This window comes from Pseudophryne corroboree, chromosome 9 (assembly GCF_028390025.1).
Source record: "Pseudophryne corroboree isolate aPseCor3 chromosome 9, aPseCor3.hap2, whole genome shotgun sequence".
NCBI classification, from domain to species: Eukaryota; Metazoa; Chordata; class Amphibia; order Anura; family Myobatrachidae; genus Pseudophryne; species Pseudophryne corroboree.
In genome coordinates, this window is record NC_086452.1 from 152,888,057 (window position 1) to 152,914,089 (window position 26,033).

A 26,033-nucleotide genomic window follows, 5' to 3' on the forward strand; every position below is an offset into this window, starting at 1 on the left:
CTGACCCCCCCCCCCCCTCCCCTCCACACACACACACACGCGCGCGCGTAGTCGATACATTGTAGTCAATGATGGGAAATGCAAGGTTGACCTCTAATAACCTTGCAATTCTCATCATTGACTACAATGTATCAGTAGCCATCATTGACTTGAATGGAGTGGTTACCACCATTGCAGTCAATGGGGAAGCAGTGATTGACAGTCTGACCGCACACAGCCAATCAGCGGGTTGCTCCTATGGAATGAATGTCGACAGTCAAAATGTCGACTTCACAATGCCAATGCTGTAGTAATGTTATTGAAAGCATTTTAACCTTGATGGCATTATAACTTTAAGCATGATGCTTTACCATCATGTTTAAAGTTATAATACCAATACTGTTAAAATTAAATTAATAACCTTCTTACATCTGCATTGTACAACATCAACAGCATAACTGTTGACTATTTAACTACCTCCCATATTTCCTCCATAAGAGAATTATCAGTTATCTGCCTCCTTGTTCAATACATAGTGATTGCCGTCATTTTCAGTGTATTGTGATTTCTCACTTTCTGATTGGACAGATAGATGTGGCAGTTCTATGGCACTAAGGAAGTTACAGTAAGTCATAACCCTAGGATGAAACTGCTGCTGTGAAACCGATGGACATTAATGGTGGTTTACAAAACCCCATCAAAACCACTCAGTTTTTAACCCTGTAACAACAGACCTCGGCCACCACTGGAAAAAATAAACATTCCACCATATTAAGCGCCACACAGTAATGCCCCTTGCACCATAGTATGCCATACACCACATACTTTTACTTTTAAATTACCTGTTTGTTGCCAGGGTTTTCATGCGCTGGGTGTCACACTCATTACCAGGGGTTTCATGTGCTTGGTGTCATGCTCGTTTCCATGGGTTTCATGCTCCGGGATCCATACTCGTTGCCAAGGAAAATGCTTGTTGCCAATGGAGTGTAAGGGGGTGTAAGTATAAGCATAGATTTTCCGCTCCCCCTCTTCCCTCTTCCTTAATGCTACTCCACTCCCCCGAGCAGAGTACAATGCTAGAGGGAGGAGGGGTAGCAGAAGGAGCCACAAAGTGACGGTGGGCTCCCTGTGCGATCGCATGGTACTCCTGCCGCAAGAAACGGCACTGACCATGCATATATATATTTTAATATTTCATATTTTTATTTTGATACTGTCTCCTTGTGTTCTGCCTGAAAATAAGCATTTTTATTTATCATACAACCACAGAGTCAACAAAAACTGTATAGGTGTGGATCTAAGCAGGCAAACTTCTTAAAACCCCTTTCACATCTCCAATGCCGGATCCCACCCGGGAATTGGAAACGGGTCCTTCCCGGGTGTGAGCCGGCATTGGAGCCTAAGCCCACTTGGCAATATGCCGGGTCAATTGCCATAGCTGCAGAGGGGCGGAGCCAGCAGCGGGGCGGAGGCGGTGCTGGAAGATGAGCTCATCTCCGCGCCGCCTCTCCCGATGTAGTGAGCGGGTTCTGGGTCACATCGAGTCTGGAACCCATTTAAACCCCTTTCACATCGCCAAAGCCGGATCCCACATGGGAATTGGAAACAGGTCTTTCCCGGGTGGGACCTGGCATTGGACGCGACTGCTGGCTTCCCCAACCAGGCAATAAGACGGACGGGTTGCCACAGCAGTGGGGGGTGGAGCCAGCAGCGGGGGCGGTGCTGGGAGATCAGCTCATCTCTGTGCCGCCTCTCCCTGTTGTAGTGAACGGTTCCTGGGTCGCATCGACCCGGGAGCCTGTTTACACTGCCATTGACCCAGTATTCAACCCGGGAATAACACTGCTTTATTCCTGGGTTGAATTGCCGGGTCAGGCGACCCGAGAATTCTCCATGGCCCCTTTCACATCGCACAGTGACCCGTGTCGACCCGACAATATGCCGGGTCTATACTGGGTTATTTGTGCGATATGAAAGGGGTATTACACTGCCACTGACCCAGTATTCAACCTGGGAATAACCCTTCTTATAACCCGGGTTGAATTACCGGGTCAGGTGACCCAGGATTGCTCCATGGCCCCTTTTACATCGCACAGTGACCCTTGTCGACCCGCCAATATGCGGGGTCGATACCGGGTTATTTTTGCAATGTGAAAGGGGTATTAGATTTTCAATATAAACCTACATTCTGCAAATGTCACTAAACTAGCTGTGTGAAGCATATTTTACACAGCTCCCATTATTTGAGTTATATAATACATTTTACTGTACATGTCCTGCATTACTATATAATCTTATGTCTTTTAGGGGAATACGGCATCCCAAAACCATGGTACTTTGCATTCCTGCCAACATATTGGTGTACATTTGCAAACCCCTGGGAAGGGGATGGTAAGCAATGTCTTGTGCAAATCTTCTACAATGTAGAGTCATTGTGTGCCCTGGTAAAAAGATTAGATGGAGTAGAGTGGGAATATTATTGCTTTGCTTTGAACCTCTAATAGACCTACAATTATTATTATAGAATTATTAGGAACTGAGTCATCTGAATGACTTTGATGCTAATGACGAGAATCAAATTCAGAGAAAGTGAGCTCATTTTAATACATGGTAATAGGATATAAGCTTGTCTTGAAAGTTAATTCTTGCTTAACTGTATTGTACCAAGTCTGCTTAAAATTCTAACTGTACAGAGCATGTTTCTGTCCAGCAGTTGCTGCAAAATATACAGTACTATGCAAAAGTTTTAGACAGGTGTGGAAAAAATGCTGCAAAGAAAGACTACTTTCAAAAATGGAAGTGTTAAAAAGTTTATTTTTATCAATTAACAAAATGCAAAGTGAATAAAACAGAAGAAAATTCAAAATCAAATCAATATTTGGTGTGACCACCATTTGCCTTTAAAATAGCATCAATTCTTCTACGTACACTTTCACACAGTTTTTGAAGGAACTCGGCAATGGGGTTGTTCCAAACATCTTGGAGAACTAACCACAGATCTTCTGTGGATGTAGGCTTACTCAAAGCCTTATGTGTTTTTATGTAATCCCAGCCAGACTCGATGATGTTGAGATCAGGGCACTGTGAGGGCCATATCATCACTTCTAACACTCTTTGTTCTTCTTTACTCTGAAGATAGTTCTTAATGACATTGCCTGTATGTTTGGGGTCATTGTCCTGCTGCAAAATAAATTTGGAGCCAATCAGATGCCTCCCTGATGGTATTGCTTAATGGTTAAGTACCTGCCTATATTTCTCAGCATTGAGGACATCATTAATCCTGACAAAATCCCCAACTACATTTGGAATGCAGCCCCATACTTGCAAGGAAACTTCACCGTTCTTCGCTATTTCCTGCAGAAACTCATTATTGTACAGCCAAATATTTAAAATGTTGACTCATCAGCTCAGAGCACCAAAATTCTTACATGGCTTCTCCAAACAGTAGATGGCTATACCTGGGTCCCTTTGGTTTCTGACAGTTCTGAGCTGATGGCACTATTGGACATCTTCCAATTTCCATGAAAAGCAGGCATGATGTGTCTTTCATTTGATGCACAAAGTTTCCTTGGCCGACCACTGCGTCTACGGTCCTCAACATTGCCGGTTTCTTTGTGCTTCTTTAAATGAGCATAAACAGCACATTTTGAAATCCCAGTCTGCTTTGAAATCTTTGCCTGGGAGAGACCTTGCTGATGAAACCTTGGGGGGAATTCAAATGTTTAAAAAGTCGGTTGGGTGTCTGTTTTTTCCTGTCTATTATATAGGAAAAAACAGACACCCAACTGACTTTTCAAACTGTGCTCAGTTTTGCCATGGTGACCTGTGACATGAAACTGTCTTCCACATTCTCACCTTTGTATCAGAGTTTTACTGTTCCTCACCCAGTTTTAAGCCTCCTACACAACTGTTTCTGTTTCAGTTAATGACTGTGTTTCAACCTACATATGAAACAGAAGGTAAATGTAAATTAATATTTGGTGTGACCACCCTTTGCCTTCAAAACAGCATCAATTCTTCTAGGTACACTTGCACAATGTCAGGGATTTTGTAGGATTATAGTCACATGTATGAGATTAACCAATCATACCAAACAGGTTATAATGGGATATAGTTAATATTCCGGCTGTCGGGATCCCAGCGTTTATGACCCCGAAGCCAGTATCCCGACAGCTGAGAACAGCGACATCCTCGCCAGTGCTATTCCCACCCATGGGTGTCCATGCACTCTCCCACTGCCGTCATTCTGGTGGGCGGGGATGCCGCTGTCGGTATATTGACAGTCGGCATACCGTCTGCCGGGACTTCATATCCAACCCATTACCATAATCATCATTTCATTCATTTTGCATTTTGTTAATAAAAATAAACTATTAACACTTCTATTTTTGAAAGCATTCTTACTTTGCAGCATTTTTTCCACACCTGCCTAAAACTTTTCCACAGTACTGTATGTATAGGTCCTGAAACAAATCCCTGAAAAGTGCGTTTTGTCGTGGCTGCGATCGCAAAAACACATAAATCCGGGTACTTAGCCATTGATCCTATGTGTTTTCTTCCAAATGTGATTTTTTTAATTGAATTGCTCAAAAAAAACATCAAGCACAAAATCACGGTAAAGGCATTTTTTCACCAACATTTTTTTAGGGCAAAATTGAATTCCCCCTTGATTGTAATTTATAAACAAAATAATAGCAGGGCAGCTGAGCAAAACTGGTATGTGCGTTAGTACCCACAGATTCTGGTGGGAATAGGCATCAATCCAATAATTCAGTACAACTATTTTATATTGCATTGTTAAAAATTTAATACGTATGACCAGTTTTATCCAAAAGCAATTCGATTGAAGCGTATATATAATCATGCAATTAAAGTGCAATGATCTTTCATGTAATATTGTACATGTGCAGCAAGTGTAGTCTTTTTTTGTATGGAAAGAGAGGGTTTTTTTTATTAACACTTTGGTTTTAGGCCTGCTATTCCCCAAAAAACTGCAGACCAATTCTGGAATTTTTACTGCGTTCACACGCCAGACCCACCCTGGGGGCCTTGGTGGTCATTCCGAGTTGTTCGCTCGCTGCCGATTTTCACAGTGCAGCGATCAAGTGAAAAAATGGCAAAATGCGCATGTACATGGTACGCAGCGCGCATGCGCTAAGTACTTTCACACAAAACTTTGTAGATTTACACAAGCTCGAGCAACGTTTTTTCATCGCTCGAGTGATAGTAGTATGATTGACAGGAAATGGGTGTTTCTGGGCGGAAACTTGCCATTTTCATGGAGTGTGCTAAAAAACGCAGGCGTGCCAGGTAAAAACGCAGGAGTGGTTGGAGAAATGGGGGAGTGGCTGGCCGAACGCAGGGCGTGTTTGTGACATCAAACCAGGAACTAAACGGACTGAGGGGATTGCAGTCTAGGAGTAGGTCTGGAGCTACTCAAACTGCAGCAAATTATTTAGTAGCAGTTCTGCTAATCTTTCGTTCGCTATTCTGCTAAGCTAAGATACACTCCCAGAAGGCGACGGCCTAGCATTTGCAATGCTGCTAAAAGCCGCTAGCGAGCGAACAACTCGGAATGACCACCCTTGAACGTAGAATCAATTAATAGCTTGCTCACTGACATCTCACCTCCTTTATCTGCAGCCCAAATAGCTTTCCTAACAACGGAGATCAATGCCCAGGAACTTCATCAAACTATAAAAACTCACAAAACAATGTTGTCCCAGGTCCTGATGACTGTATGACTTCCTATTATAAGAAGCTAACCCCTCTCCCATTTTTTTATTAAACCTTTTTTTTAACTCTAACCTCCAAATTTAAAAAAATGACAGCACCATTGTCCTGGCAAACATGGTTGTCCTAGTGAAACAAGGCAAATCGGTGAACACGCTACATGCCATCTCATCATCTCATTCCTACAAGTGAATCTTAAAGAGTTTGGCAAGGTCCTAGCCAATAGATTAATCATTTCCAATGGAACCTCATCACTAATTGTATCTCCACTTTTATGTTAAAGCTGTGGCTGTATATTTGCTTTAAAAACAGTGGTAAATACACAAAAAACTTATGTGAGAAGTCCTGCTATATAGTTTTGAACAATGCCACTAAAGTATGTTGTCTATGAGAAACAATCCTAATATATTTGATGTAGCAATTGTATTAGTTGCCATTACTCACACAAAGTTTTATGATTTGTCACCAACAGCTGATTCAGTAGATACAGAGCTCTCGATTCATGAACATGTGGAGGACAACCCAGGATATGGGCCAGGTACTGTAAGAATACAGAGAGGGAAACATGTCATATGAATCACTGGGGTTAAATTGCCTAGAACATTTCTGGGGTAATTATTATGTATTATGCAAGGCTGGAACTAGGGTAGTGCCGGCGGTGCCTTGCACACAGTGAATACGCTCTGTGGGAGCACTGACCGGCAGCACCTGCAGGGCCAATCACCGCTACCACTGCTAGCCGCAGCACTGCCACACTGTACCCACGCACTGTATCCTGGACCCCCCTCTTTCAGGGGGTCCCCCAACCAAAGCACATTGAGGGTCAGGTACGGTTGTTCTTCCTACTCCTGTTGCAATGATTTGCTGTATGCAATTGAGATTAAATGCTAACAGGGGTGTATCTAGGGGTCCGAGCGCCCCTGGCAAAGTAGGGAGCTGGCGCCCTCCCTACACACATTTGGAATAAGGTGTGAGTATTGGAAATGGGGCATGGTCTTGTGGGGAAGGACGTGGACACAATAGTACTTACAATTCAAATTATGCCACACAGTAGTGTCCCTTATTCACATTACACCGCAGTAGTGTCTCGTATTCACGTTACACCATCCCTCCCCCCAAACCCACCTTTCCCACAGCCTGACCTTAACCTGCCCCCCTCCCCCAAAAGCTTCTTCAGTGGTGCCTAACCCTAACCCACCCTTCCTAATCTCCCTCCCTGCAGCCTAACCCTAGCCCTTCCGCCCTTGCAGCCTAACCCTAACCCTCCCACGTAGCTTGCCAGTGGAGACTTTGGCACCAACTCGATCCCGATTTTGGCATTCTGCATCGCTATCTATGTTGGGATGCCAGCATCAGCATTCTGAGCAGTTTCGGGATGCTGGCGTGGCGTCGGCTTTCCGACCGCCGGGATGCCAAATGCCGGCATCTTGACTGCATCCTGAATGAAATGCTAATGAGATGCTGTGAGATGAGCCTCAAATTGACCCAGCCATTAACCAAACACCATTAGTTGGGTGGAAGGAGTGTTTCCTGTTAGAAAAAAACATCAGGGTGCCATCACTTCCAAGATAAAATGATCAATTATACAATTAACTGATATACATTTCCTTGAACATGGCCTTGAAATAGATAAGATATGTATTTTGTTTATTACACTCAACAAGTTAAAGTTTTCATTTACTTTCTACTTACTTACATCTAACATACATGAAAATTGTGTAGTTTTCCAGGTACTACAGTCCCTTCTCCCAAACACTGACACTTTTTTATTATCTTAACAATATCTAACAATTGCTGTGTACCTGGTGAGAGTCTGTTACTGTAGTAGTAGTAGTAGTAGTAGTAGTAGTAGTAGTAACAGACTCTCACCAGGTACAGTCTGACAGTACTGCTTTTCTATCCTTTGGCTGTGGGTGGCACAGCCAGGCGGCGCCCCCTCCTTGCCGGGCGCCCCTGGCGAGTGCCATCCTGGCCAATAGGAAGATACACCCCTGAATGCTAATGTGGGCAGATGCTAACCCGTGCAAAAGGACACCCACTATGATCAAATCATTTGCATATGACACTGCATGATTGCAGAAACATCACTAACATCATTGTATATCAGGTTGCCACACAGATCCTGAGTGCCTCTGAAGATCCCATGTCTTTAGTGCCCCCCCAAAACTTAATCTACTGGCTATAATGTATGTAGTGGTGCGCTCGGTTCCTTCTCTGCCGAGCACACCACTATATACAAGACAGCGGGTAGTGCCGCAGCTTCCCCAGCATGCTCTGCCCCCTCCCAGCTTACCCCATCTACGGCGTATCGTCATCACATCTCTCCCATCCCACGGTGCCCTGCGCCGCAAGGAGCTGCTGCGTTTGGGCAGTTGGTTGGCTAGTCCATACACTATTCCAAACAATTCATATAACTTAATCCAGTTGGAAGCATTGAACATAATTTAAAATAGTTGATATTCATCCACAGAATCAACTGCGCACTTATATAACTTCTAGTTATATCATTGCGGTGCATTGAACCGCCGTAACGGAAGCGGAAGTGAATACCCGTGGAACGCATGCGTTCTACAGGTCTCTAGGAGGTGCCGGTCATGTGACATGCCGGTCACTGTATAGGTCATTGGTACGGCCTCATCTAGAATACTGTATTCAATTCTGGAGGCCATATCTTCAAAAGGATATTAATACATTGGAGACTGTACAAAGAAGGACAACTAAAATGGTGCATGGCCTATATCACAAAACATACCCAGAAAGACTAAAACTTTCAATATGTATAGTTTGGAGCAGAGAAGGGAAAGATGGGACATGATAGAAACTTTCAAATATATCAACGGTTTTAACAAGGTCCAGGCGGGAAACATTCTCCAAATGAAGAGAAGCAATAGGACACAAGGACATGCACTGAGTCTGGAGCGAGGGAGGTTCAGGGGAAATTTGAGGAAAAATTACTTCACAGAAAGGGTAGTGGACAAGTGGAATAGCCTCCCATCAGAGGTGGTAGAGGATAAAACAGTAGAGCAATTTAAACCTGCATGGGACAGACATACAGATATCCTTACAAAGAAATAAGGATCAAATGAGGATTAAGATAAAAAAAATATGGTAAAAAAAAAAGGGCCAAACTAGATGGGCCAAGTGGTTCTTATCTGCCATCAAATTCTATGTTTCTATGGGTTGGGGTTGATGGGCGGGTAGGCTGGCTGGGGTGGTTGAGGGAGTGCTGTCTGCCGTCTTCTCTTTTCTCCTGCTGCTTCGGTTTTCAGTCTCTTCGCAGCCTGTCTTCATGCTTCAAACCTGTCTTCATGCACAGCTTGAAGGCAGGCTGCGAAGAGTCTTCGAAGACCAAAGTAGCACAAGAAAAGTGGCCCATTTCCAAAAAGCTGTCTCCTTGGAAAGAGCAGCTTTTCGTAAGTGATAATTAAGTAAAGGAAGCATAATGAATGCCTTTGATACTTGGATTGAACTCGCAGCAAGTGAATTCTGCTTATACAGTATATGAAGGAAAGAACAACAACAACAACAACAACAACAACAACAGGCAAAGTACTATTTGAGAATCTACACTGCATGGGATAGTAGATGGCAGTGTATCTTAATTTGTTACTGTGTAGCCTCTCTTTGTTGTGATAGTGTACTTCTAGAAACTTCTTGTTTGTACAGTAATTGTGTTATGAGTTTTACATGTACTGGTTACAGTAAGGTTTATCGCACAATCTTCCTTCTGTGTTTATGCTTGAATAAGGAAGCCTATTCTGCAACAGTTCTGCCCTTTGCTCAGATCAGGGACATGATCATTAATTCATGCTGATCTCTTTGAATGATGCTCATTAAATGGTAGAAGATGCAGCACCCATATCAGCTGGCAGGGTGGGGATGGGAGGGTGGATGGTAGCCCTCTCCCTAGTGACTTGTTGCCCATTTGGCACGGGACTACCATGCACAGATAAAAATTATTTTCTATAAAGATATATATTGCAGCTAATAGTAAAAGCTGTAAATGAAGACCTGACGTGAGTAAATATACAGTGCCTAAATTTTCGTAAGTATGATTATCACATATAGAAACATAGAAATATAGAATTTGACGACAGATAAGAACCACTTGGCCCATCTAGTCTGCCCCTTTTTTATCCTTTAGGTAATCTCAACCCTTTTTGAACCTTAAATCTTTGTAAGGATGTTCATATGGTTATCCCAAGCATGTTTAAATTGCTCTACAGTCTTAGCCTCTACCACCTCTGATGGGAGGCTATTCCACTTATCCACTACACTTTCTGGGAAGTAATTTTTCCTTAAATTTCCCCTGAACCTGCCTCCCTCCAGTTTCAGTGTATGTCCTCGAGTTCTAATACTTCTCTTCCTTTGAAGAATGTTTCCCTCCTGAACTTTGTTAAGACCATTGGTATATTTGAAAGTTTCTATCATGTCCCCCCTTTCCCTTCTCTCCTCCAAACTATACATGTTAAGATCTTTTAGCCTTTCCGGGTAAGTTTTGTGATGTAGGCCATGCACCATTTTAGTTGCCCTTCTTTGTACACTCTCTACTGTATTTATATCCTTCTGGAGATATGGGGGGTCATTCTGACCCGATCGCACGCTGCAGTTTTTGCAGCATAGCGATCGGGTCAGAACTGTGCATGCACCGCAGTGTGCCGGCGCATGGCTGCCCATCGCTGCGCTACGATCGCCTCTACCTCATTGACAGGCAGAGGCGGTCGATGGGTGGGAGGGGGCGAAATGGCGGCGTTTGGCTGCCATTTCATGGGCGCGGTCCGGCCAATGCAGGCGTGGCTGGACCGTGCGGGGAGTGGCCCGCAGTGGCTGCGTGACGTCACACGCAGCCACTGCAGGCCGGGGAGCGAAGAGTAGTTCTCGGCCAGCACGCTAAAGCTGCGCTGGCCGGGAGCTACTCTTGAAGTGCAAAGGCATCGCCTCTGTGTGATGCCTTTGCACTTCTGCGTGGGGGGGGGGGCGGCGGCACTGACATGCGGGGCGGACTAGCCCTGTGCTGGGCGTCCCCCCACATGTCTGAGTTCATGATTGTAGCTGTGCTAAATATAGCACAGCTACGATCAACTCGGAATGACCCCTATGGTCTCCAGAACTGGACGCAGTATTTCTGATAGGGCCGTACCAAAGATCTATACAGTGGCATTTTACTTCTTTTTTCCTGCTACTGATTCCTCTCCCTATGCAAACAAGCATCTGACTTGCCTTTCTCATTGCTTTGTTGCATTGCTTTCCTGCCTTTAAGTCACTTGAAACATCCCTTTTCTCCTCAGTAGTTTCCATTATAGTACCATTGATACTATATTTAGCCTTTGGGTTTTTGAGACCCTAGTGCAGGCATTCCCAACCACGGTCCTCAAGGCACACCAACAGTGCAGGTTTTAGTGATATCCAGGCTGCAGCACAGATGGTTAAATCAAAATAACTGAGCTACTAATTAAGTCACCTGTGCTGAAGCCTGGATATCACTAAAACCTGCACTGTTAGTGTGCCTTGAGGACCGTGGTTGGGAAAGCCTGCCCTAGTGCATGATTTTGCATTTTTTGGCATTAAACTGTAGTGTGTTCTTGACAATTTCTCAAGCCTACCTAGGTCATCAATCATTTGTTTTACCCCTCCCGGTGTTTCTACCCTGTTGCATATCTTTGTATCATCTGCAAAAAGGCATACTTTCCCTTCAATACCATTTGCAATGTCACCAACAAAGATATTAAAGAGAACTGGTCCAAGTACAGATCCCTGGGGTACTCCATTGATAACATTTCCCTCCATAGACTGCACTCCATTTACTACAACTGTCTGTTTTCTATCCAGCAACCAGGTTCTTATCCATTTAACTGTTTTATAATCCACCCCACGCTTTCAAGTTTATTTAGCAGTCTGCTATGTGGGACTGTGTCAAATGCCTTACTAAAGTCTAGATATGCTACATCTACAGCTCCCCTTTGATCTATTATTTTCATCACAGAGTCAAAAAAGTCAATAAGATTTATTTGGCATGATCTCCCACCAGTAAATCCATGCTGTTTTGGATCCTGTAAGTTGTTTGATTTAAGATATTCCACAACTCTTTCTTTTAATAGTTTTTACATTACTTTCCCTACTATGGATGTAAGGCTTACTGGTCTGTAGTTACTTGCTTCTTCCTTGCTTCCACTTTTGTGAAGTGGAACTACATTTGCTGTTTTCCAGTCCTCTGGACTAGCACCTGTATTTAGTGACTGGTTAAATAATTCTGTTAAAGTTGTTACCAGCACATCTTTTAGCTCTTTTAGTATCCTTGGGTGTATCCCATCTGGCCCCATTGATTTATCCACTTTTAGTTGTGAAAGTTCTGTTAGGACCTTCTCCTCTGTAAATGTACTTTCATCTACCTTATTTTTATGAATGTCCTTGCAACTTAACTGTGGCCCCTTCCCTTCTCCTTCTGTAGTAAATACTGAGCAAAAATTATTATTTAGGTGATCTGCTATTGCCTTGTCTCCCTCCACCAAATGCTCACTCTCTGAGTTAAGTCTTATTATTCCTCCATTTCATTTTCTCCTTTCACTTATATACTTAAAAAAAGTTTTGCCCCCTTTATCTACTGACTGGGCCATTTTCTCCTCAGCTTCTGCCTTTGCACGTCTGTCTAATCACTTTCTTAGCATCCTTCCGTCTGTCAAGATACACCACTTTGTCGTTATTATTTTGAGTCTTTTTGTATTTCCTAACAGCCATCTTTTTTGCTTTCACACTAGTTGCAACTTCTTTTGTGAACCACACTGGCTTCTTTTTCCTGGTGCTTTTCCTAACCCTTTTGATACAAAGGTCTGTCGCCCTTAGTATTGCACTTTTTAGTTTTTCCCACCTCTTCAGCACTCCTTCCAAGTTCTTCCAGTCCGCCAATGAATCACTTAAACATCTCACCATTTTTGCAAAGTCAGCATTTCTAAAATCCAACACCTTTGTTTTTGTGTGACAGGAGTTGGATCCTGTCTTTATACTAAACCATACTGCTTGATGATCACTGGATCCCAGGTGCTCACCCACATATATGTCTGATGTCCTGTCTCCATTTGTAAGAATTAAATCTAATATTGAGCCAACAAGAGTCTTCTAAACCAGTACTATAGAAATCCTGGCATTCAAACAGAACTATTACATGAAATTAATAAACAGAAAGCAAACAGGAATGAACCACTGCTTGTGGTTCATAACAGTTATGCTACATTTATGTATTTAAAATCCTTTTTTTATTGATTTTATGTAGTATTCTATTTTTCTGAGATTTTGGAATTGGGGTTATCTTAAGCTGTAAACCACAATCATCAAAATTATAACAAATAAAGGCTTGAATTATCTCACTTTGCATGTAATGAGTCTATATAATATATTAGTTTCACCTTTAGTTTTAAGTTGAATTACTGAAATAAATTAACTTTTGCACGATATTCTAATTTTCGGAGGTTAACCTGTATGTCTGATATCCTGTCACCAGTGATTATTAAATCTAATATTGCATCTTTGCGAGTGGGCTACCTCACCAATTGCTTGAGAGATGCTCCCTGTAAGGAATTTAGAAATTTGCCACTTTTAGCTGAACTTGCAAAAGACCCCTCCTAATTTCTATCAGGTCAATTAAAGTTTCCCATAATTATGACTTCTCCCTTTAAAGCCATTTTAGTGATGTCCAACAATAGGTTCCTGTCCAAATCCTGCCCCTGGCCTGGTGGTCTATAGATCACCCCAATGTGAATAATGTGCTTCTCCCCGGTTTCTATGGTGACCCAAAGGGCCTTAGTTTTGTTGTCAATATTTTGTATTAAAGTTAAATTTATACTTTTTTTTAACATACATTGCTACCCCTCCTCCTGTTCTTCCCATTCTATCTTTCCTAAATAAATTGTATCCTGGTATAGCTATGTCCCAGTCATGATTCTCATTGCACCATGACTCTGTAATTGCCACAATATCCAGGTTATCCCTTGTCTTTATCGCAATTAGCTCTGGAATTTTGTCTCCTAAGCTCCTAGCATTTGCACACATAGATTTAAGATTTTTGTCTGTGCATCTGTTAGTAGTAGCCATGTCCAGACAGTACAAAATAAATGACAAGTTTAAAGTTGAAATGACCTGTTTGGTGATGTTGCTCAGTGTTTGGTATTCATTTTTTTTTTTTACTAGAGAGATGATTATTTCTTGAGTTTTAAAGCTTTAAGGAGTATATTTAATATACTTTTTGGTGGGATTTGATTATCTGAGATGTGGTACTTTATATCCTTAGATAAATCTCCTGATTGCCCGCTTGTGGATATTAAAGAAGAGCCAGCAGAAAAAGTTGTCTGTGACAATAAACGTAAGGACAAGGATACTTGCAAACATAAAGCTAAAAAAGAGAAGGAAAAAGAAGAGAAGCAAAAGAAGGATGAAGAGGAAAAGGAGAGACAGGATAAGGATGAAATACCGTATGGTAAAAGCTTATTGCAATACAATATTTTGTGTTTAGAATGGCACCTGGTAGTAGAGCCAATGATCAACCAGAATCCTCCCTTTTCTTTTGTGATTAGCAGGGAGCCCTTCTACTAGGAAGCCACTACAGTCCCTAGGTAAAATCCAAAACTTAGTATTAGGTCTAAGTTCAGAACATGGGGTATGCTACCATCAGTGCCACCGGCTGTTCATATTACCATTGGAGCATAACTGCAGTCCAGGTCTTCTCCATGTTCCCAGCTTCAGCAGGGACTGCGTGGGAGGCTCCATTCTTAAAACCTTTATTTTTGTGATATAAATAGAGTTGCTGTTTATGCATTGAGCTCTCACACAATTTAAGATGCCTCACACAATGACATTGTCACTTCATTATCCTCTTCATAAATAAACTGTCACTTTTTCCCGAAAACTTCTGATGCTGTTTTCTTCTTTTTCCCCATTACAGGTTGAGTACCCCCTATCCAAAATTCAAAATCCCACAGTTTTGGTTCCCCTATTGAGATAATGACACATATATATATATATATATCTCGTGTGTGTGTGTGTGTGTGTGTGTGTGTGTGTGTATACATATATATATATATATATATATATATATATATATATACATACACACACACACACACACACACACACACTATATATATATATATATATATATATATATATATATATATATACATACACACACATACTATATAATATATATGTCGTTATCTTAGTAGGGGACCCAAAAATGTGGGAATTTGAATAAGGGATACTCAACCTGTACTGCATACAGTAGCGCTCTCTCCTGGTAAGGCATTCTGCAGAACACAGCATGACGTCTGTGAGCGAGAGAGAGGTAGTAAGCGTAGCCTTGCAGTTGCCTCCTTGTGAGAAATCCTGACCAGTCCAACGGTAGGCATAAACACTAATCAGAACTGTCCAAATGAAGTCTCTCAAATCCAGAAAGAAGTCCTGTTTTATGGTGTCACTTTTGACACACAGGATTAATCAAACACGGTACACTGCCACCAGCCGAAGGAACAGTACTATATTTGAAGGCAAACTTCAGCCCTTACCTTCATACACAATTATTAATATTTTGAGAAATCGGTAACATGCCACACGGGCCTTTGGTTTATAAGAAACACAGAAAATAAGAACTAGATTTTTTTAAGTTTCATTCCAAGAATACTTCAGAGCTTTAGTTACAAAAGGTGTTACAGAGATTATTAAGAATATTTTAAAAATACACACAGATTATGGCACAATCTCCAACAAATGAAAAGAAATGAAACAACAGAAAACCTGTTGTGAGGAATTTCACAGAATATGCAATGGTCATCTCCAGCGTGTAGCTATATTCCCCAAGAGATGCACACTCAGTACCAGTGAGAGGGACAGATATAGCCCACAGCTGCAGCAGCCCCCACTCTTGGGATTTTTAACCACCTCCCTACTGGACACTAAACATACACCATTTTTACATATTGTAGGTGCCTAGCAACAGGCAGGGGGAGGGGGTTTAGCCCAGAGGGCACAGGAATTTCTTTCAAAGAGACTCTGGTCTGGTCATCTGCACATGAAGCATTGCTTTCATCCCTAACTTTAGGGTCTGTTATAATAGTTGATTTCAGGAAGACAGAATCTGCTCTCTCTCTCTCTCTCTCTCTCTCCCCCAGCCTGGATACTGCAGGTTAAATGCAGGACATAGCCTGTCAGCTATTAATCTGTTATTAATCTGATACATTATCATGCATGCAGCATCTGAATTTACTGTATATATTTATGAAGGGGCCCAGACATTGCACTCACTAATGGTTAGTCAAACCAATGAGATGGCAGACCCCACCCCCTCTGCAGACTAGCCACACCCATAAACATGGGCCCCTACCACTGCATCCTCCCAGTGGGCCCTACATGCCCCAGTCCGACACTGAAAATGAGGTTTATGTCTTCACCCTCAGTGCTCAGACAACAGTAACTGGACGATAGAGATCAGGAGTCTTGTCTCACTGTATGCTCCTAATGCAATAAGTGGGTAACCTGACAGAAGCACCATCCTCTTATCAGAGGATACCATCTGTATTTACAATAAATACAGACAGGCCTCAATTTGTACATTATCTGGAGTCTAGCAGCTCATTAATGCATGATAGACAATCGGCTGTTAGATCACTATGAGGGTACAAAGCCAAAAATGAAGGTGCTTTGTCCATCATGCGTATAGCATTTGACGAGAGCATAATAGCTAGTGACATTGATCGGTATTTTGATTTTTCTTAAAAGGTTCAATTCTAGTTTCTTCTAATATTACTTCACTATTTTAGTTTCTGTAGACAGGGAAAAACTTTGCAGAGGGATTTAAAAAATCCTCCATTCTTTGAACTGTTAATTTAATGAAATTAATAGGTTACATAAGTGTTAGAATTACTATCAGGTTTTGGTATTAGTTTATTGTTTACTTTGCCTGTACAGACTCACAAAACTTAACAAAAAAGTGCACCACTGTTATATATGATTTGTCATGATTTGATATACTACACTGGAAGTTCTCACTTGGGAGTGTACAGCTAAAAAAGAGCAGAACAGTTCACCTCTGTCATGAGATAATGGTTGGGAATGCTTGGGGCAGAGGTACTGTATTTGAAACAATTTTTTGTTTAATATCACATTGTAAAGATATTATGTACAAAATATTACCTAATACACAAAATAAAATAATTTTTTTGTAAGCATACTTATAATTATAAGAGCTCATTTAAAGGTGGATTCATTTGTGCTCCAAAAAGCCATATTTCTGTCAAAAAGTATCGAGCTCCAAAACAGTAGTATCTGTGTCAGACACTCATCAGCCATACGAGGATGCATAATTGAGTTTTCTCCATATAGCAGTGTAAAGATTTAACATCCAATCATACAATTTTAGTGCAAAATATCAGGGTATACTTGGCAAGCCAAAGGAAATTTTCACCATAATTCTTTGATATCAGTCTATTGTTTATAACAACCTGAGAACCGGTCCATGACCGTGTATATCAAACAAAACATCCAGAGTGATTTCATGAGAGCATCTTCTTCACCTGCAGCAGCTGAATTCTTTTTGATTGCCTTGATCTCTGCATATTATTTACCTCATCCACACCATGACCATGTTTTCTTCAACTTCCCCCATCACTGTCTACTTAATCCTTTATTCTGCCCCCTGTTCCCACCTCTATCCTCCTCCCCATTTTCTCCTCCTCCTCCTCCTCCTCCCCCCTATCTCTTCTTCCCCTATCTTATCTCTGGCTTTCTTTACCCCTCTGCTTCCCCATCCATCCTATTCCTCCATTTTCATTCACATCTCCCCCATTTTGGTCCTACTTCCCCACCACTAAGCCTGTTCCCTCCCTCCTCTCCCAAAACATGGTTTTGCCCAAGTGCACAGTTACTTGATTTTTTATTATTTTTTGGGGGCTTTCCTTCTCAATCAGAATCAGGCCCATAGACCGTTTTCATACAACTTTGCAAGGATACATTTTACTGCATGTGAGACAACAAATGTTTTCTTATATAGATATCTATTGAGGTTAGGAATTGATAAACACACGGGGGTTGAACATTTGTAAAATAAGTCTGAATGTTTACCACAATCTCGCCAACATAATTGTGTAATGGTTGCATACATTTTATTGTCTAGCAGACACCAAATTCCTTATCGTATACATTTCATATGAGTTTTCTGAGTTAATGTTGAAATGGAGTCTCTATTTACTCTGACTCTATAACTTTCATCCAGGTATTTCATGTTATGAGGGCAACATCTTTTCCCCCAATCATTATCATCCTTCATTAAAGGTTCTAGTTTAGCAGCTATACACATATTTACATATAAGTATTAAAATCATCCCTTTTCTCAAAAGAGAATAGTAGAATATCTCACACTTTGTAACATGGTAGGTGGTCCCTGGGAAATGTATGTACAAATTAACCTCTGTTACCATTATTACAACTTTGGTCCTGAGATGTTACATTATTTTAGTTAATGAGGCTAGGTGCTCCACCTGTAGGATTAAGTGCTAATTTGAGTCCTTTCCACAAAAAGGAAGTGAAATCTGGGTGGTTCAATACAGGGGAGTATTTTACTTATCTTTATATACCCATCTTACTGTCAGGCAACTTTATGAAGAGTAGGAAATGGAATATTTATGCTTCTAATATTTCATTCTCAGGAAATCCATTTTTTGAACCAGAACCACCAGGGATGGTGCCAGGCGTGTATATTCAAGATCTGGTAAAAATTTACAAGAACACATACAAGCCGGCCGTGGACAGGATGAACATTACATTTTACGAAGGGCAGATTACAGCTTTCTTAGGGCACAATGGAGCTGGGAAAACAACAATACTGTAAGTGATTCTTCAACTTCAATACTAGAGCATCAAAGTCACAAAGCATGGGCATTACTTCAGGTCTCTTTCAGCTGATGCTTTTAGGCCACAGGTTCTCAAGGCACCCCAACGGTCCACATTTAAGTTTATCCATACTTGGCCACAGGTGACTTTAATCAGCACCTCAGTCAATTTGATTTAACCATTTATGCTGAGCCATTTATATACCTAAAACCTAGACTGTTGGGGTGCCTTGATGACAGTGGTGGTAAGTAGAAAAAATGTCTTATAGGTACTGTGTGCGCGCAGCGTAGGCACGTGCGCCAAAAATGGGTGTGACCAAATGCCACATGGGGCGTGGCCAATGGAAATGGGGGCATGATACACATATGGGGGAGGGGCAGATACACATATAACCCCAATAGTGCCAGATACACTTTGCCCCACAGTTCCAGATACACTTTGCCCCACAGTGCCAGATACACAAATGTCCCCAGAGTGCCAGATATACATTGCCCCACAATGCCAGATACACAAATGTCCCCAGAGTGCCAGATACACATTGCCCCACAATGCCATATACACAAATGCCCCCAGAGTGCCAGAAATACATTGCTTCACAGTGCCAGAAATACATTGCTTCACAGTGCCAGAAATACATTGCTTCACAGTGCCAGAAATACATTGCTTCACAGTGCCAGAAATACATTGCTTCACAGTGCCAGAAATACATTGCTTCACAGTGCCAGAAATACATTGCTTCACAGTGCCAGAAATACATTGCTTCACAGTGCCAGAAATACATTGTTTCACAGTGCCAGAAATACATTGCTTCACAGTGCCAGAAATACATTGCTTCACAGTGCCAGATACACCTTGCCCTACAGTGCTAGATACACATTGCCCCACAGTGCCAGATACACAAATGCTCCCAGAGTGCCAGATATACACTGCTTCACAGTGCCAGATACACATTGCCCCACAGTGCCAGATACACAAATGCTCCCAGAGTGCCAGATATACACTGCTTCACAGTGCCAGATACACATTGCCCCACAGTGCCAGATACACAAATGCCCCCAGAGTGCCAGATATACATTTCCCCCCAGTGCCAGATACACAAATGCCCCCACTGTGTCAGATATACATTGCCCCCCAGTGCCAGATACAGAAATGCGCCCCCAGTGCCAGATACAGAAATGCACCCCCAGTGCCAGATACAGAAATGCGCCCCCAGTGCCAGATACAGAAATGCGCCCCCAGTGCCAGATACAGAAATGCCCCCAGTGCCAGATACACATGTCCCCCCAGTGCCAGATATGCCCCCAGTGCCAGATAGACATGTCCCCCCAGTGCCAGGTACACATGTCCCCCCAGCGCCAGATATGCCCCCAGTGCCAGGTATACATGCCCCCCTTCCCCTGCTGCTCGCCGCTGCTGCTGCTGGTGTTTTGATCCTGTGTGTGTGTGTGTGTGTGTGTGAGGGGAGGAGAGCGCAGCCTGCGCCTCTCCTGCCCCTCAGTCAGTGCGGGTGTCACTGTCTTCCTTCATTTAAGCACCATCCGTTTGCCAATCAAAGCTCGCAGTCCGGCAGCCTTGGCTGGTGGTCTGCGAGCTCTGATTAGCTCACGGGCCGGCGCTGAATTGAAGGAAGACAGTGAGGGGCAGGAGAGCGAACGCTGCGCTCTCCTCCCCTCAAGCAGCGGCTCTGGTGAGCAGCGGAGGGAGGGAGGGAGCGTCGGCGAGCAGTGACGGCCCGTTGGCGTGAAATTCTTAAGGGTACGCCGTACCCACCCGTACCCGCCCACTTGCACCGCTGCTTGATGATCATGTTTGAGAACCTGTGTTTTAGGCATATTGGGGCAGATGTATTAAGCCCGGAGAAGTGATAAAGCAGTGATAAGCGCAAGGTGATAATGCACCAGCCAGTCACCTCCTAACTGTCATTTTTCAAATCTGTAATGATTGGCCGGTGAGTTATCATTTTGCACTTATCACTGCTTTATCACTTCTTTATCCCTTCTCCTGGCTTAATACATCTGTCCCATTGTTCTGTCAATGATGTAAAATGACTATGTATACATCTTTATTACCACAATGTTTGACAACATTTAATTTGACGGGTTTCTTGCGCGTCCCCATGGGTGCCGCAAGCCACCTGATGGTTCTGGGGAAGATCCAATACTGCGTTCTTGGACGCAGTTTGGATCAGTAATGCAGCAGGAGGCGTGACGCCTCCTGCTGTATTACCTTATTAATGCTATTGCTGCTGCTTCCACATAAGGAGCAGTGATAGCAACTCCAACCACATCTGAACCAGGCTCTATATTGGTTTAATTTTGTATATCAGACATTCTTTCATGTTACAGTACCTCTCTTTACAGGTACTGAGGGGTGTTGTCTGTCATTCATTTGCCTGTACTGCTTTAATGGGGTGATTCAGTTGTTTAATGGGTGCCTTCCATCGACATTTCTGCTTAAAGATTCCCAAACTGTGAGCAGAAATGTGTGAAAAGTGTCCCATTTAGGCACCCCAATGGAACTTTTCACTTTGTGGGCAACACTTTAGTCAGGTTTCCACATTTTGGGATTTATTCAGCTTCAGTTGCTGTTTTGCTGATATAGCAAAACTGCAACTGCTATCAGTTGTATGCTGGGGGCCGCCCAGCACAGGTCAAGGCTGCCCAGCATGCTAATTGCAGACAACGATGCAATTGCAATTCAATTGCGATTGCATCACTAAATAAGTGAAGTGGCTTCGAAGGCAGTCGGGCCGCTGCCATTTTCCTGTTGTGTGATGTCACGCGGCCAGTCCAAACCTGCCACCGTTTCTGACACCACGCTACCGCAATACAGCTTTAGTCTGTCATTCAGGCAGAGGCATTCGCATCTCACTGCTTGCACACTCGTAGTACTGCTCCTGCATGTGTGCTTTGGGCATAAATTTGTCAGTATGCGATCGTATACTGAATAAGGCCATTTGCACGACACTTCTGGGTGCGATCAGCATGATAAAACAGTGGGCGTCCAAACAACTGCATATCGCTCGATTTAAATAAACAGGGGAAATGCAATTAATGTACCCCATTAAACAATTGAATTGCCCCCCCTAGGGGAGGTTTTTTCCATGTTCAGCCACACAACATTGTTAGACTCAATAGCAAAATTTGGGAGAAAGCTTGGTGATTCAAGTCCACACTTTCAGAGTCTCTTCTGAGAATGCACAGCGGATGGTACATACACATTAAAACTTTACTCAGGGTCCACTGCGGCTCTTCAGAGCATCCTCATACCTTCAGAGGGAGGGTGGTCTTGCAGGGGTAACCCAGCATTACCACCACTATTATTATATATTATAATCTTTTATTTATAGGGTACCACAAGAAGTTTGCTGCCCGGTGATAAGTAGCACTATACATAAATAGGTTAACTAGAATACAATTATACAACCAAAGGAAAGATAAGTGGTAAAGTGATCTAGAGGGGTTCCAGTTGGGATATCAACAATCAAAATGTCGACACCATAATGTGTGTCGCTATTCAGGATGTTGACATGTGCAGGGTTTCAACAGATGATGTGTTGACATCCATAATGTTGGCACTGACATAACATCAACATTTTCAAAATGTTGACATTGTCAGGGTTAGGCTGCAGTTAGGGGTAGAATTATGGTTGGGCTGCAGTTAGGTTGGATGAGGGTGGGTGTGGAGTGGTGAGGGGATAGGATGGAAAACAGCACTCAGTTAGCCTGAACCACTGAGTAGGTGAACAGACGGGATCAAAGACATCTGTGAGAAGTACAGAGACAGGGGCCAGGTCACACTGCTGTCAGCAATAGTGCTGAGAGGAGACAGATCGGATTTATAGTCTACATGGGAGGGGTGTAACCAGGAGGGTGAAATTGGAGAGAGGGTAGGTGGGTGCGGAGACTGTCAGAAAATCTACTAGTAAGGGAATGAGTTGATGGACTGCACTGGAGAAGTCTTGGATGTGAGAGTGAGAGGAGATGACCGGAGCAGAAATTATATTGGAAATGTTGGAGGCAGTAGAGTGATTAATAGCTTTGCATGTGAAATTTAGGACCTCATATGAGGTCCTAGAATCTATATTTGGGATCCTGATTGTCATGTATGCTTTTAGACTGGGCTCCTGGTAACTGCCTTTTTGGGGATCTTAGAACAATAGCAACGTTGATATTGGGTCTTTGAACAATGGTGCACTGATACTTGGGTATGCAACTAAAAAAAGGTTAGTCATCACTGCCCTAGAGTAAAGTCAATTCTGCAAATCTGGCAACTTATATTGTATAAGCTAGAGAATGCACTGTAAAAGAAATAATATCATATGTAGTATACATTCATTACACAAACACAAAGGAAGCCAGCACCTACAGATAGGACAGGCACGCGGGTTCTTTTTGAAGACTAAAATGTGTCACGTACATTTTTCTATAAGTAACCAGTATAGTTATGAAAAAGCCAAACATCTCCAGTATAGTAATGAAAAAGCATAATACCTGCAAGGTCATTTTATGTGCATATGGTGCATTTATGTTTTAACACTGATGCTAACTGCTAATTCTCCATACAGGTCTATCATAACTGGTTTATTCCCGCCTACATCCGGCACAGTGTGGATCCGTGGCAGAGATATCCAGACTCATATGGAATCCATCCGGCAAAGTCTAGGCATGTGTCCTCAACATAATGTTCTCTTTCGTCAGTAAGTATATAAGGTATATTAGTATATAAAATGTAAAGGTAAACATAAAAAAGATACGTCATGTTTTAAACTAATATACATTGATGTAAGTTAAATACTGAATACTTAGAAAGCAGATTGTGTGGTCTATGTTATGGTATGCTAATGATTCCTTACAATTCTTTAAGGACACGAGTAGCGGATTACAGTTTGCTTTGGCCTATTTCTCTATGCACACCAGACTTGCTTTCAGTTAGGTACTCTATGCTGTAGTTAGAATTATCTATAACCACAGGTAAATTGCGTATATTGCACTTTGCATAATTTCACACTGCGCATGTCTAGAATGCAAACCCAGTCGAATGCATTTTGCACGCATCAAACCTTACATACCCTCCAACTGTACCTTTTTGGCAGGTACAGTACCTTTTTTATGGTCTGTACCATTTTTTGGCTCTCTAAACTTCCATTGAAAGTATAGGAAAAGGGGCCACGCCACTTTACCCAAGACCACGCCCCTTTTCAAATTTGTACCGCAGCGGCGCCTCCACCAATTACACTGCGCTGCTGCGGCTACCGATTTCCCCCTCCTTCCTCCTTCTTCTCCCCTGCCCGGGATCTGCCAGCACCGAGGAGCCTGAGCCAGCGGAGACAGTAAGTATATCCTTTCTTTCTTTCTTTCTTAATGTGTAAAAAGGGGGACGCTGTCTGCCGTAATGTGTAAAAAGGGGGACGCTGTCTGCCGTAATGTGTAAAAAAAAGGGGACGCTGTCGCACCCTTTTTTACACATTATTAACATAGTTCCGCCACTGGTTAATACAGAAGGCAAAGATGCATAGAGAAAGGAAAGACAATGGGGCTGTGCATTTTTGCATAGCAGCGATCAGGTCTGAACTGCGCATGCGCTGGTGCCGCAGTGCGCCGGCGCATGGCAAACAGCCGATGGCTGTCGTAGCCCCGCGTTCGCTTATGCCTGATTGACAGGCAGAGGCAGTCACTGGGCAGTAGGGGGCGGGCCGGAGCCATTTAGCTGCCATTTAGGGGGCACGGTCCGGGCAACGCAGGCATGCCCTGACCATTGGGGGGGTGAGCCGCGGCAGCTGCGTGATGTCACATGTAGCCACTGCGACCCGGGCAGCGACAAGTAGCTCCCTGCCAGCACGCAGGAGCTGCGCTGGCTGGGAGCTACTCCTGAAGTACAAAAGCATCTCTGCTGTGCGATGCTTTTGTACTTGTGCGACAGGGCAGGGACTGACATACAGGGCGGGCTAACCCTGTTCTGGGCGTCTCCCTGCATGTCAGTGTGACTGATCGTAGATGTGCTAAATTTAGCATATCTACGATCAGGTCTGAATTAGCCCCAATATCCCCACATCTCTGCATAAACTAATAAACTGTAGAAAACTGAGATTTTGAAAAAAAGAGAGGAGAAGTAGAGGAAGAAAACAGGCCGGGGGTAGGGGAGAACCTCTCATTTTAAAGTAGCAGGGGAGCAGAACTGAACCTCAGTCTCAAACCCATGAGAGCAGGGGCCTAAAGCAGCAGGTAGGGAGCACCATGGCAAATCGTCCAGAGATCCCATACCTTATGGAGAACCCATGACGTTCCTCAGAGCTCGCTAGTCATTAACTCCATTTCATATATGTTACAGATTTTCTGATAAAGAGCATTTATACTGTAGATGTAGTTTTTTGGGGATTTCCAAGCACTGGCTAGAAGACAGGTGAGAAGAGCATGCACATCAGACCAGAATCACCACATGAACATGCAATCCCACCAAATAAAAATAAAGGAACCTGTCATCTGCCAATTTCTCCAATAGAGGGGGAATGAAGAAGGATAAATTCTATGTAGTCTGGTAGGTACTACGTACCAACAACTAAACATTTATATACATTCTCTTTAATACAAGCACATATGGAGGTTTTAGCAGCACCCAGCCATACTGTATATCAGACCAAGTGTCTACATCTAGATCCCCAGCCAGATCAGACTCCCACTGCCTCACATGAAGTTGTATTGAGGGAGAAGGTGGGGTGAAGGCAGAATGGTAAAGGGAAGAGATAAGACTTTTGGAATAAGAACCTCAAAGACAACATTGTTCAAATAAGTATAGCGGTTGTGCAGAGATTAGGGACCTAGAGGACAGAAAGAAATGTAGAATTTGCAGAAATTATTAGAAGTGGGAAGATATAATTTCTGTTGAAGGGAGGAAAACGATGGAAAAGCCCCCATAACTAATAAATCATCATTAAGGAAGCAGACCCGAGAGTGGGTCCAGTGGGAGAAAGCTAAAGGACAGATGACAGAAAAAATAACTGGATTGTGCCACAGTGGGACTAGTGGGGAGGGTGATTGTGCCAGATCATACAGTCTATTACAGAGGCACATATTTGTGTTTGACTTTCTCAACAATAGTATGTGTAAGTTACAGTACATTGGAATAAGAATTTAAAGAATATAAAGTTAGTGACCTTTAAATCAATGTAAACATAAAGCAGTAAATTTCAATTCTTGGTGATGTCCCACCAAATGTCAGCATGATATCACCTACGCACATCACCATTTAATGCAGTAGACAAAATGCACTAATTTTCCTGTACATTTCTATGGGATGCGGGGAAAGATAAGTGAAGATTGTGGTCATAGAGAGCCTTCACCAACCATTTCAGAGGCACTCTGTCCACATAACTTGGCATTTGACAAATCCCCAAAAATATATTTCATTAAAAAATGCTGGTGTCATTTCCTTTAGAACTCTCTGCCTTCCTT

At 42.8% G+C, this 26,033-nt stretch overlaps 1 protein-coding gene across 1 annotated transcript in view; it reads left to right on the forward strand.

Moving 5' to 3' along the window:
* Positions 1–26,033, forward strand: part of ABCA4 (ATP binding cassette subfamily A member 4) — a 502,596-nt gene that overhangs the window by 249,014 nt on the left and 227,549 nt on the right. The window contains exons 17-21 of the mRNA XM_063941498.1: positions 2,287–2,370; positions 6,185–6,250; positions 13,994–14,179; positions 18,399–18,576; positions 23,150–23,281. Coding sequence (XP_063797568.1) covers positions 2,287–2,370; positions 6,185–6,250; positions 13,994–14,179; positions 18,399–18,576; positions 23,150–23,281 — 646 coding nt within the window. The remainder of the gene's footprint in view (positions 1–2,286; positions 2,371–6,184; positions 6,251–13,993; positions 14,180–18,398; positions 18,577–23,149; positions 23,282–26,033) is intronic.